The sequence below is a fragment of the Nelumbo nucifera genome, chromosome 3 (assembly GCF_055504915.1).
Source record: "Nelumbo nucifera cultivar China Antique chromosome 3, China Antique-T2T, whole genome shotgun sequence".
NCBI classification, from domain to species: domain Eukaryota; kingdom Viridiplantae; phylum Streptophyta; class Magnoliopsida; order Proteales; family Nelumbonaceae; genus Nelumbo; species Nelumbo nucifera.
This window is the reverse complement of record NC_142651.1, coordinates 46,968,127-46,982,055: the sequence shown is the minus strand read 5'-3', so window position 1 is coordinate 46,982,055 and position 13,929 is coordinate 46,968,127. Positions and strand designations below refer to the sequence as shown.

Below are 13,929 nucleotides of genomic sequence, written 5' to 3'. Positions count from 1 at the left end.
CAATGGCCACCAAACCCACTCCCTCCTATTGCCACTCACCCACCAAGCATCTCGACATCCTCCGGTCGTCCATCGGTCCGACGGTCCGGGTGGATAGTTGGAAACAGTAGTTCTGCAAAAGCACTGTTTCCCACCGTCGGCCTTCCCTGTTGGCCCGGGGCATCTCCACCTCCTTTGGGGACGTCTAGGAGACCTCTCACCACCTCATGGAGGTGGTTCCACCGCCTGTCTACACTTGCACCCCCCTCCGCGAATGCTTCTTGGAAATGGCAAAATCACCCGGTAGTCGCTCCGATGGGTGCGGAGGGGTTTGATGGCCCCCAAACCCACTCTCTCCTACTACCACTCACTCACCGAGCATCCCGACACCTTCCGGTCGTGCATCGGCCCAACAGTGGGAAACAGTGGTTCTGCAAAAACACCATTTCCCACAGTTGGCCTTCCCCATTGTCTCAGGGCATCTCTACCTCATCTGGGAATGTCGACGGGACCTCTCCCCACCCCATGGAGGTGGTTTTGCTGTCTGTCTACCCCCGCACCCCCTCTGGGATTGCTTCTCGGAAATGGCTGAATCACCCGAAGGCCAATCCGACGGGTGCGGAGGGGTTCGATGGCCACCAAACCCACTCCCTCCTACTGCCACTCACCCATCAAGCATCCCAACACTTTTTGGTCACCCATCGGCTCAATGACAAGGGCATAGAGGCAGTCGGTGTCCTTAGCTTCTCGAACATGAAGGAATATGGTTTTAAATAAGAAGGAGCATTTTTGTACAAAATGTTGTGACGTATACACGTAGGGCTGCAAGTTAGGTCGGGTTAGGTTGAGTTGAGGCTAACCCTAGACCAACCCTAAGTTCTAAACCCCAACCCTAACCCTAACCCAACCCGACCCTCAACCCAACCCTAACCCTAACTAAATTCCTTCAACCCTAACCCAACCCAACCCAACCCGAAGTCAATTTTGGGTTGGGTTGGGCCCAACCCAACCTTCTTCCCATCCTTTAAAACCTCATAGAATTTCTCAATTTTAGATCTTAACTCAACTTTCATTACATATATTAATCCTATGTTTAGTAGTATTTGTTTGTTGACGTTATTTTTTTGTTCTTTTATTACAAAATTCAGAGAAACAAGTGTTAGAAATTACTATAGTTTATTATGAGTTATGACTTATGATAGATATTTCTTGGACAGCAAACAACATAGAAGAGATGAATAAAATTTTCAATAAACATAAAATAATTAATGTTATTAAGGTTTTAGTCTTTCTTATTAGGATTAAGTGAAGTAATTATCTTAAAAGAAATACATGATACTATGTGGTGGGGGCTATACAAATATCATACACCTAAACGAATCAATGTATCTTATATATTAATAATAACATATATTTATATATGACATGTACTATTGACTCGGGTTTGAGTTGAGTCGGGTTGGCTACGGGGTCAAAACTAACCCAATCCGAAGTAAAGTCGGGTTCCTGAATTTCAACCTTAACCCTAACCCGAACATCAACTCGACCCAACCCAACCCAACTTTTTTGGGTTGGGTTTGGGCCAACCCGGCCCAAGTTGCAGCCTTAATACATGGGGTGGAGCATTTTTCTTCGCCTCTCGAACATGATGTATTAGATGCTTTGAGCTGTGGTATCTAATTCCTCTCTCCTTTTTTCGAAAAAAAAATGTTCTATGGGTGAAGGAGTTATAACCAGTGTTCAAAAACACCAATTATTGGGTTACTTTATCTAAGCATTGAATAAATGCTGGATTTTCTTTTGGCAACAGGAAAGCTTAAACAGAAATCTCCAGGTTCATACGTGCACCTAACAAGTTGCTTTACAAGAAAAAATAATAATTTACAAGCAAAAAACAAAACACTAAATTGTGGGCATCTGAATCATGTATCGAGAGTAGACCTGGCAAAAAGTTGACCCAGCATGCTAACCCGACCCAACCCGACCCGAAAAAATAGGGGTAGGGTCTCATATTTAGCTATCCGAATGTGAAAATGACCTGACCCGACCCAACCCGAAAAAATTGGGTTGGGTTGGGTTGGGTCATGGGTCAACCCGCTGACCCGATTGTCAAGTCTAATTGGGATTATTTATGCATTTTTAGAAGTTTTCACTCTTTAATTTTTTTATTTAGTCTTTACTTTTATTGTTTACTCTTTAAATTGTTAAATGTTGAAGTTTTTTATTTTATATTTGAAATTTTAAGGTTAATTCTTTTAATTTTGACACTTTTCATGTAATTTTCTTTACTTTTTTAAATTTCAATTATTTTTTGGGATGATCCGAATTGACCCATCGGTCAATCCTAACCCGAACATTTAGGATTAGGGTCTAAAATTTGACAATCCAACCCAAAATTCAATCCGACCCAAAATCAACCCAACCCACCCAACCCAATTGCCAGGTCTAACCGAGAGTTTTGCATAACCGTGTTCAGATCACTGAGTTTTATTTGGGCATTATGGTCAAAGAGATGAGAGTGAGTGACGTATATCACGTCTGTCGAGTAGAGAGGGGTTGCAGTGGTATTTTGGTTTTATTACTGGATTTCAGCGGTTGGCTTTTCAACTTTGAAGTGTTAGGAGGTTTTTTTTTTTTTATGAAGGGGGTTCAAAATAATATGCATAAGGATTTTTTATGTGAATTGCGAATAAGAATTGTTGGGATTTTATATAATTAATTTATCCATTCTTGAAAACTTTTTGAAGCCTACTCATTATTTAAAATTAATTAAATTTAATCTAAATCTAAATATTTAATTATAATATATAAATAATTACCTAAAATAATAGTTTATTTAATAATTAATTATATAAAACTTTTTTTGAAAGTTAATAACTAATTAAAATTTAGGTTTAGTTTAAAGGAAAAGGTAGGGAAAGGGAAAGGAAATATATATATATAAATATATTAATGATATATTAATGGTCTTTTCGTTGACTATCCGTAAGTAGATTAACAGTTTCACGTGCAAACAACTCATTCGTGTATCCATTGCATGGCATACACGTATCGATTTCTCTTTCTTTCGGTTCTCTCTCGAATCACTTCTCCCATTTCTTCGTCGAGAGAGAATGGATGTGATATCCATTCCTTCTCTCTACTCCCTCTCTGAAGAAACAACAATCTTCTTCTCCGTTTCTCTCATGGAAACTTCCTCTCTCCCCCGCCTTCCGCGTTTCCATCGCTGCTCCTTCGCGCGCCAGGTCGTCTCCCACCTTTGTTTTGGAGGCCATGGACGCAAAACCCATTATCCTCGTGGCCGAAAAGCTCGGACAGGCCGGCCTCGACCTCTTGAAGAACTTCACCAACGATGACTGCTCTTATAACTTGACCCAGGACGAGCTCTGCACCAAGATCTCACTCTGTGACTCCTTAATCGTTAGGAGTGGCACAAAACTAACTCGCGAAGTGTTCGAATCATCCGGTGGCCGCCTTAAGGTGGTTTGCCGTGCCGGTGTTGGAATCGTCCGCTGCCACTGAGCACGGGTGCCTCATCGTTAATGCTCCTGCTTATACTGTTGCTGCCGCCGAGCACGGCATTTCCCTCCTCACTGCTATAACTCGTAACGTCGTCGCGCAGGCTGATGCATCTGTTAAAGCCGGTCGGTATATTATTCTCTTTTTAATTTCTTTTCTTAGCCATTTCTCTAAGGAGTGCGTTATTACGCTTGATCAGACTGAAAAGTTCTCTGGTCTGGTGACGATTACTTGGATGGTTGGTTTGGCCGTTTCTTCGAACAGCTTATATTCTTTTGTTTTTAATTTTTCGTTAGTCATTTTACTGATCAACATGTCGTTACGTTTGATCAGACTAAAAGTTCACGATTATGGTGGCGGTTAATTCTTTGGTTCATGATTTTTCTTTTTGATATCGAGATGATTTAATATATTTAGAGGTACTTTTATGGATTCCTAAGATGGTGATTTTACTGAGAACACTGAAATGTGGATTAAGATCCGACTGTTGACAGGTTATGTTACAAATCCCGGCATTGCTGTATTTTATTAAGATTTTTCCCCAGTTGAAAATAATAACCATAGAATTTAACAGAGTGAATAGTGAAATAGTGGAATTAAGAGCACATGCTCGGAGATTGGATCCAAGCAAACGCTCTTTCAATCTCCAAGGCAGTTGAAGTGTCGACTTTTGGGACTTGTGTTTTAAGAACAAAATGAAGAAACATGATAAGGACAAACATACTTGGACTAAAAATATTGCTCTGATGTGTTTATTTATAGGTGCTAATGTCAATAAAGAAAAAAGAACAGTATGTAGTGATTATCAGAGTGTTTTGATTGAATTGTTGTTGCCAATAAGATTGAAATTTTGATCTGTGCTGGTCTCAAACCACTATGTAGACCCCTGTTATGAAATGTTGCAAATTTGTTTGCTTGGCAATCCAGTGAACATACTTTGCTTTTCTTCATGACTATGGTGCCACTGGGTTTTCCAGTGGACTTCAATATCTATTAGTTATAACAATGTAAGGTTTTTATAATTTTTTCCATGCTTCCATTTCTCCATGTCATCCAGCCCAATATTGTACTAGCGGTTTGATCAGTCCTGGTGATAATTTACAACATTCTAGTGAATGTTGGTCTTTAAGCTTGAACCATAGTTTCAGAATCTCAATTCTATTTTGGTGACTTTAAGCAAGTGGCAACGAAACAAATACGTTGGTGTCCCACTTGTTGGGAAGAAAGTTGCTGTAATGGGATTTGGAAAGGTTGGATCAGAAGTTGCCAGGCGTGCTAAGGGACTCGGCATGCATGTGATTGCACATGACCCATATGCCCCTGCAGACTGTGCTTGTGCAATAGGCGTGGAGCTGGTATCTTCTGATGAAGCCATATCAGCTGCAGATTTTATTTCACTACACATGCCTCTTACTCCTGCAACATCAAAAATTCTCAACGATGAAGCTTTTGCAAAGATGAAGAAAGGAGTTCGCATTGTAAATGTTGCTCGGGGTGGTGTGATTGATGAAGAAGCCCTTGTGAGAGCACTGGATGCTGGAATTGTTGCTCAGGTTCTTAGTCCATTCTCAAGCTTTTTTTTTTCATTATTTGTTAAACTGCAGAATGAACATTGGATGATTTGTTTCTATTTGATGCAAGCAGCACTTGATGTCTTCACAAAAGAACCACCTCCAAAAGACAACAAGCTGGTGCAACGTGAAAATGTAACCGTCACTCCACATCTTGGTGCTAGCACCATAGAAGCTCAGGAAGGAGTGGCAATTGAAATAGCTGAAGCTGTCGTTGGAGCTTTAAAAGGGGAGCTTGCTGCTACTGCAGTAAATGTACCAATGGTTCCTGCTGAGGTATCCTTGCAAATTCTCACCCATGTTACTATCATCTTTATTGAAATTGGAAAACCGGCAAATAAACTTTCTCATAAAATGGTTCCTGCTGCCTTTATTTTTTTTCCCGATTGGTAGTTGTTTTTGACTTTTTCATCAGTTGGATTTGAACATTAGAAATCATTGTTTGGTGCAATGGTAAAATCTTAGGACAAGAAGTCTGATAATGCAGGTTCCAGTTTAGAAGTGGCTACTTTGTGCACATCCAATTTACCCCTCCCAGGACCCTGGATGGTTGGAGCTACCCTTTAGTAATGGCCCTCTAGTTGGCTTTGGAATTTACTTCTGTCGTTCACAAGTCCAGGATATCCAATCCTCTCCATAAATTGTTCAGGTGGAACTTAGTATTACTGGAAACCCTGTACACTTATGGTTTGGGGATGAGCCATCCAATTCGTCACCTCTTGGAATTTTGCAAATTGAAATTTTGACCTACCCTACTGTGTACAATGCCAGCATGGGTAAAGGAAGAAGCCAACTTCCTTTCAAGTTGGCTTATGAGGACAGAAAAACCTGTATCAGTCTGACACTGCTGGGTTAGAACTTGGAATATTAATTGGGGATTGCTAGGATGTATTGCGTTCTTCTGTGAGGTTATTTCCCCTGTGACTGAATCAAGATGGAGAATTCCGTAAAACAATTTCTGGCCTACAATGCTTATGTAAAGCACACTTAATCTAGTCCAACAGTTTGAACCACTTTTTTTTTATAATTTTTAATCTTTTGTTCATAATTATCGTATAAATCCAAAAGTTTGAACTTTGAACTTTGGGAGAAGGACTAGGACTTGTAGCCTTTTCATTTCTAGTCTTGTGTTATGAGGAGCTTGCACCATTTGTTGTACTAGCAGAGAAGCTTGGCAGACTGCCTGTAATCAAATTCTTTCTGACTACAAGTTCTATCATGTCATCAAATTCTTTCTGACTACAGATTCTATCATGTCATTAAACGCACATGGTTTGTGTAAAAGTGTTGAGGGATTGGCATTATAAAGTTATGGATAAGAGCCCCATTAAGAATTCAGAGAGACATCCTAAAATATGTAATCAATTTTTTAGTCTACACTGCAAGTAGTATGTGATAAACAATTGATGTTATTTTTTTAGGCAATTTCTTAGTTTTCCCAAACCATGTGCTAATTTCCTGTTCGTCATCAGTTAATATTTTCATGTACTTTATTTCTTTGTTTTGAGATATTTTGTTATCTTATTGCCTTTTAAGATTTAATTATTTATAGCATGCACTTATTCTTGGACTAAGAATAATTTTTCTGTTATGTCTTCCACTTTATTAGGAGGCATATTGAGGATTGCAGATATACTATAGTGTTTCTTTTTTTTTGAGTCATCAAAAACTTGGTCAAGCTCTTCTTATGTAAAAAATTGATGTTATGTAAAAAATTTATGTAACCTTTGTAATTTCTATAGGAATTATTGCTAACTCTTTCTATATTATTATTTTGGATTTGTTGAACACTTTGAAATTCATGTTTGAAGGAATTCTATATTGTTCGCTTTGGAAGCACAAAAATCTGCTGAATTTTTCTTATCAAATATGAAATGTCATCCTTTTGTCTTTTGATCTTGCAAGAGACCAAAGGTCTTTGGCCACATATTTACCAAATGCACCCTAACACTAATATTGTAGATTTTGGGGTTCGTGGTTTGAGGAAAAAGGTTTATTGTTGTTGGATTCATGTAGCGGATCCATACTCATCTTCTCATTCTATTTTGAATATGCAATAGCTGTTGGATTCAAGTAGCTGACCCATACTTATATTCAAGAGTTGTTTATAAATAAGAGGTGGAAGCTGTTGGAATGGGCCTATGAATTTTGTACTCTACCCATCCCTGTTGATCTTTATACCCATAAATCTTCAGCTACCTGTTGCATCGCATGTTCTCCTTTTGTGGTGATGCCTTCTCATCAATGGATGAGGTTGACTTTGTTTTCTCATTATTTATATGTTAAGTGCAATTTAATAAAAAGAATTCATTTTCATGTATTGTAAATGCGCTACAATTTGTAACTGATGATGACTACTTGGTCTATCCAATGCAGTGACTAGAATTCAATCATACTTGTCTCATGTTCTACAGTTGAACCGATAACCAGTTGTTCCTCATGTCCTTTCCTTCTTCTCGCCGGAAGAACTCGAGCAACCCGGATTCACTACCGTCAGTTATCTCATTGTGATGGACATCTCTTCAATGACAGCACCTCAGCACAGCCCTCACATAAAGCCTTCCCCAAATTCAGTAGTTTCATCTCCCAGAGGTCTGTTCCTCTGTCCAAGATTCTTCTTCTTTTTGTTTCTTATTCCTAGATTTCTTCTTCGTTATGTTTCTTTGTTTAATTGTCATTCTTATTCCTAGATGATGTTCTTTTTGTCGTTTTGGCATCTCCATCGATGCTATCTAATCCCCGTCTTCTTCCTCCTTTCTCCCCTTTCCTTTTCAGACTTCAGAAGGAGCTGATGTCTCTCATGGTATGTGATTTCTCTTATTAGGCTCTAGAAGGAGCTGATGTCTTTTCAGAATTTGAGTTTTCTATCTTCAAATTCTTTGTTTTGGGTCATTAATCAAAAGTCATAGTTCGATTCTTTCTACACAAAATTGGGTTTCCATTATCTTGAATTTCTTATAAGTTAATAATATCTGAAAACTATTGAATAATCTACCTTGGTGGGAAGAGATATTATTTTTCCTTTTTTTCTTCTTTACTTTTTTCATGCAATCTTGAAATTAGCTTTGCAGGGGCGGAGCCAGGGGTGGCGGAGGGGATTCACGGCCCCCCTATCTTGTTGGTTACATGTTAAAAGCAAAAACAATTGTAGTTTTTTGGCATCCTATTTTCATTTGCTTTGTTCTCTGGATGCAAAATTCTAAATTGTTGGTCCACAATAATTTCAGTCTTAAATACTTAAAAAGGAGTTCGCATGTTCAAGAAACCATTCCCTGAATAACTGGATTTTCCCTCTCTGCAAATTAATCTTGGCAGCCCTCCTAGAAGTTACAAGTCCCTTTTATTTGTACACATTGAGTTTCTGGTGCTTGCAATATTGTATAAGGGGTTCATGACCTAACTTTGTTCTTTTGTTTGCTAGATGTTTGGGGTTATCCCGGTCAGTGCTACTGATGTAACAAATAAAAAAAAGAAATAAAAAAAGTTCTTATTTTTGCTTTTCTCAACTTGAAGTCTTTTTGTGGATATGTGGAGTCGCTATGGGTTATTTTCTTTGTCGGAAAATTAATAGTGATAAAAAAGAATATAATTCAGAAAACTTCATTGGATTTGAGTATGTGGGGATAAAATAATAGGAAAATTTACTTGCTAAACTTTTGTTTGAAGAGATAATAACTAGGTCCTTTATTTATACTAAAAAGTTTCTGCTAATAGAGAGTTTTGCTTTCCTTGGATTTTGTGCTTTTACTAATTCATCTAATTTTGTGATGGCTGCAGGTGGCATGATTTGTTAAGTATAGTTATGAAACAAAAATGGGTTCAATTCTACAAACCATTCTTTTTTTACGAAGATTAAGGGTGGAAGACTTCAATTATACAAATTTACAAACATTTTAAGGTGATTGTAATGGAAGGGAATATAACATTTCTTCGTTCAATTATTAGAGGACAAACACCAACACATTGTGATTTTGATTTTTTATTTATTGTCTTACTTGAATATAAAGCATTTATTTTCTAGCTCTTGACAAAATCATTTGCAAGTATTTATTTTGAATATAAAGCATTAAAGCATCCGGAGATCATTATCCTGTCATTCGCCCCTGCTTTGCAGGGGCCACCCCGCTAGTTTTAAATAACTAAGCAATCATCGGTGGCCATTTCAACTACCAATCTACCATCCGAACCAAGAACCAGGAAGTTGTACAAACCAGCTGCTTAATCGTTCTTTCACAAATTTCCTGGAGGCCCACCACCAAAAATAGCACAACCATCGTTATTTCAGTTACGAGAAGCTGAAAAGAAATCCAACGCGATCACGTATATAAAGCAAAGCAAAGGTCGGTGATCATCGAGCAAGGAGGAAGAAGAAGAAGATCGAGAATGGCGTCTTCTATCAAGCTCGTGCTCCTCAGCGCTCTTGCTGTTCTCCTTCTCCTTCCTTCGTCGGGTGACTCGGTGATCACCACCAAAGGATACGTCACCGACCACGGTGGTCCTCTCCTCAAGGGCGACGTGAACCTCGCCATCTTATGGTACGGCAACGTCGGTCGCATCCAGCAATCAGTCATCCTAAAATTCATCGGCTCGCTTAGCAAATGCAACCCCAACCTCGATCCACAAGTGTCGACGTGGTGGAATATGGTAGAAAGTTATCAAAGTGCAGGCAAGCGTCGGCATGAGGGTGAGGGCGACCTTAAAAAGGACGCTCCGCCAACTCCAATTCGGGTGCGTATCGTGAATCAGACAGCCGACCGATCATATTCTTTCGGCAAAACCATAACCCCGCATTTGATACCCGATCTTGTGAAAAAAGCAACTGAGGGAGCTTCACCGTCAACCGTGGCTGTCATCCTCACGGCGAGAGATGTTTCGGTCAAAACTCTGTGCACCGGCAAATGCTCAGAGCATGGGTCGGTGGGTAAAGGGTTGTCGTCTCAATTGTATGTGATGGTCGGGAACCCAATGGATGAATGTCCTCAGGATTGCGCTTGGCCCTTCTATAAAAGCGTGTTGAGGCCAGTCACATTCTCAATGGTGCCACCAAATGGAGATGTGGCAGCTGACGCCATGGTCATTAGCCTTGCCCAAGCGCTTGCTGGTCTGGTCACAAACCCTTACCACAATGGCTACTTCCTGCAAGGTTATAGGCATCAGATCGAGGCCGCCACAGCTTGTCCAAACATGTTCGGAAGTGGCGCATTCCCGGGTTACACCGGCAAGATGCGTTTTGATCCAAGGACTGGTGGATGCTTTAATGCACACGGGCCGGCTGGAGAGAAGTTCCTGCTCCCGGCATTATGGGACCCAGCCACATCCTCATGCTGGACCCTCATCTGATCTGATTACTACTTGCTTCTCCGTTTACTCCATGTTGGAGTTTAGCCTTGTGGCGTGTGAGAAAGTGGGAGACAAAAGAAAGAGGATCATGTTTCTTGAAATGTTGAAAAGTTTATTACAACTCTTGTATATATGTGTGTTTATGTAAATTTGTTAAACTATTCTTGTTGTTTAGTTAATTGACTAACTCTAATATCCCTAAGTGTTCTGATAATTGTCTAAAACCTTTTTGCCATTAAAGTGGTTAATGGGAAAACAAAAAAGACTATTTTACTCATTATTTTACTTCAAATTTTTACAATGCTTCGTCAATACGTTTGAGATAGCTAGCAATGGCAAGACAAAAGGGAGAATTAAGCATGTAAATTAACTTAAAGACATGTCGAATCCATGGTTTTTGAGTTCCATGTACTCTTGACACAGCAAGCATGACTCGTAACAGCAATAAACCAGGTATTCGGCACAAGGGTGTAAAGTGCTCCATCGGTTCCATAGGTTGCACTCATCTCATATTTATTGTTAGCATCATTTCAAATTTGGAAACCCAGAAATCCAGAATTCACCACTTCATCATAAAAAATGTTTAACTGTTATACTCACAAGAGGTTCCTTTGTCGATTATCACTGAGATCTAGCCGAAGGTAATGCATGGAAACCAACATGTCACACAACCTGTTAAAAATGGTGGAGACACATCGAGTCATGAAGAATTAAATTGGATGAGTTCAGAGAGTAAAACAAGAGCTAGATAACCCAGAATTCTTATTGTTCAAAACATCGTCAAAGTAGTCGCATAGACCAATGGACCAATCAATTGGGGCCTGAGCTTGAACTAGAATGGCAGACAGGGGATTATTCTGATTGTATTGTTCTGCTTTTTCTGAATACATCTTTCAATCAAACAAGACTCAACACTACACTACTTAAGAGAGGTTTATTCAGCTAAAGATAGAACGTAGAACGTAGGAACTTTGAATTGGGTATATATAGGAGGAAGATTGAAGCCAAGAAGGAATGGTCAAATTTGGCATAACTGTGTGGGGTATGGCAAGTTGTCGGTGTATAGCAGAATCTAAGCATTAAGCAGGCTATGCAGAACCTAAGCAAGCTGTCACAGCATGGATTTTAAATTAGCAAAGCCATAGAAACTATGGTAGATGAAGGAGGAGACGAAGTAGTAGCGACAATCTGAAGTTTGGGATCCTCTTGTTGGGTGCAGGTCCAGCCCATATGAGGGGCTCACCCCACCTTTTCATACTCCCAAATAGGAGCCGTATTGTGGAAGCCAAGAAGGGGCTCCCACCTTTTTGATTTGTAAGCACCGAGGTGAGAAAGAAAAAAAAAATAGAAAGGGAATTGAGGGTTTTTCTGAGTTTTAAATTTTGTGAAGAAGAGAAGAAAGGGCTGGTTTCTATTTCATTTAAGGCCAAGCTTGGATGTGTTTTCAAGCCCGTTCTTGATGTGATTAAGTGTTGTTCAAGGAGTTAAGAATCTCACTCCAATTTAAATTGGTTGTCTCTTCCTTTCTTCTTAGTTTCATATTTACAACAAATTGGTGAGATCCAAACCTTTGTTTTTGTTGAATCCACCTTATATTTGGTGATGTTAATGATGTACTTGTAAGCCAAGAATTATTTCCTTTATGTTTGTAAACCTCTATTTGTTATTAGAGATGACTGTTGTACTCATTAATTTCTGAATTAGTGGAAGATTTTCACGGAACATAGGTCTCATAGTTTTTCCCCAATTTTGGGGTTTAATTTCCACGTAAAAATTCCGATGTGCTATTGTGTGGTGACTACTATTTGTATTTTCTCTTGGCTGAATTGTTTAGCTGTTGTCATTGTTGTTGACAAACCCATTTTAACACACAAACTTAGGGGAAAGTTTCTTGTTGCCTTGGAATTGCTTTTCATACTCATTTCTGCTACAGTAGTGTAGCTTCCCCAACAATGGTATTAGAGCTAGTTAGCTTAAATTAATTGTTTGTGTTGATATAAATGGAGGAATCTTCGGGTGTTATGATAAAATTGACCTCATCGAACTATGCCATTTGGAAACCTAAAATGGAGGGCATTTTTTATTGCAAACATTTGTACCTACCCATAGGAGGCGATGAAGCAAAGACAAGTGATGAATGGGGAATTATGCATAGAAAAACTGTAGGCCAAATCTAGCAATAGATTGACCATAGTATTTTTCACTATGTTGCACAAGAAACTAGGTATGATGTTTTATGGAAAAAATTAGGGTCTACGTATGAAAGGAAAACTGGTTTAAATAAGGTTGCCTTGATTAGAAAAATTGCACACTTGAGATATAAAGATGGGACTAACAAGTCTAAAAATTTGAGTGATTTTCAAGCTTTGATAAATCAATTGACTACTATGAAATTGAATCTAGACGATAAAGTGTAGGCCTTGCTGTTACTTAGTTCCTGGCCTGATAGTTGGAAAATCTTGGTGGTTTCAGTTAGTAAGTCATCCCTTAATAGAATAGTAATCATGGACACAGTCAAAGATGCCTTGTTGAATGAAGAGTACAGGAGAAAAGAATAAGAAACTTACTCAAAATCTCAAGTTCTTATTACAGAAAAGAAAGAAAGACAGGAAAGAAGTAAGAGCAGAGGTCTCTATAACAAATATGATAAATCTAGAGGAAAATCCAAGTCCAAGAAAAATATTATTTATCATCACTATAATAAACTATGACATTATAAGAATGAATGCAGGACTTAGAAAAGAGAACAATCCAAAGGAAAAGGTAAAGGCAAGAAATAAGAAAGAGATACTACAGTTGTTGCAGCCGAGGGTGATGTCATTATTGTTTGTGAAGATAACTATGTCAACTCTGAATGCCTAAATAGTGATTGTGTTATAGATTTTGGTGCTTTCTTTCATGTTATTCCCCATGGTGAATTTTTCACATCTTACACTATAGGTGATTTTGGACATGTTTGTATGGGGAATGCTGGTGCATCCAAGATTGTTGATTTTGGAGATATTTGTCTAGATAGCAATATCGGTTATAAATTTCTTTTGAAAAATGTTAGACATGTTCCTAATATTTGCCTTAATCTTATTTCCACTAACATGTTAGATGATGAAGGTTATGCAAACACCTTCAGTGATGGAAAATGAAAACTCAATCGAGGTTCACTCATTGTGGCAAAGGGAAAAAAGCGCAATACCCTTTACGTGATGCAAACAAGGTTGAACAAAAGAGAGGTGAATGCGGTTCATGATTCATCCATTGAGCTTTAGCACCAAAGACTTGGACATTTAAGTGAAAATGATTTCAAATACTTTCTACAGAAAATCTTCTTCCTAATGTGAAAAATATGCCTCTTGAAACGTGTGTACATTGCTTAGTTGGCAAACAGGGTAGAGTTGCATTTCATAAATTACATCCATCTAGAAAGCCTCATGTTTTAGATTTAATTAACACCGATGTTTTCTATATAAAAGATAGACCACTTGGTGATGCATTATATTTTATGACATTTATTGGTGACCACTCT

At 38.7% G+C, this 13,929-nt stretch overlaps 1 protein-coding gene and 1 pseudogene across 3 annotated transcripts; both read left to right on the top strand.

Annotated features, from left to right (window-relative positions):
- Positions 1-3,074: 3,074 nt before the first annotated feature.
- On the top strand, positions 3,075-9,089 carry LOC109115768 (D-3-phosphoglycerate dehydrogenase 1, chloroplastic-like). Of its 2 annotated transcripts, XM_088901743.1 has the most exons (6): positions 3,333-3,623; positions 4,676-5,051; positions 5,143-5,345; positions 7,446-7,661; positions 7,845-7,872; positions 8,847-9,089. In XM_088901743.1, exons 2-3 carry the CDS (start codon positions 4,734-4,736, stop codon positions 5,206-5,208), a joined length of 384 nt encoding a protein of 127 aa, XP_088757869.1. In that variant the 5' UTR covers positions 3,333-3,623; positions 4,676-4,733; the 3' UTR covers positions 5,209-5,345; positions 7,446-7,661; positions 7,845-7,872; positions 8,847-9,089. The 2 variants fall into 2 exon arrangements, with proteins under 2 accessions (XP_088757868.1, XP_088757869.1); XM_088901742.1 differs by having other exon boundaries at positions 3,075-5,051.
- A 293-nt stretch (positions 9,090-9,382) lies between these two features.
- LOC104611501 (protein EXORDIUM-like 4 pseudogene) lies at positions 9,383-10,623 on the top strand (annotated as a pseudogene). Its single transcript, XR_016084319.1, has one exon. The product of XR_016084319.1 is annotated as a protein EXORDIUM-like 4 pseudogene (transcript).
- The last annotated feature ends 3,306 nt before the right edge of the window (positions 10,624-13,929 follow it).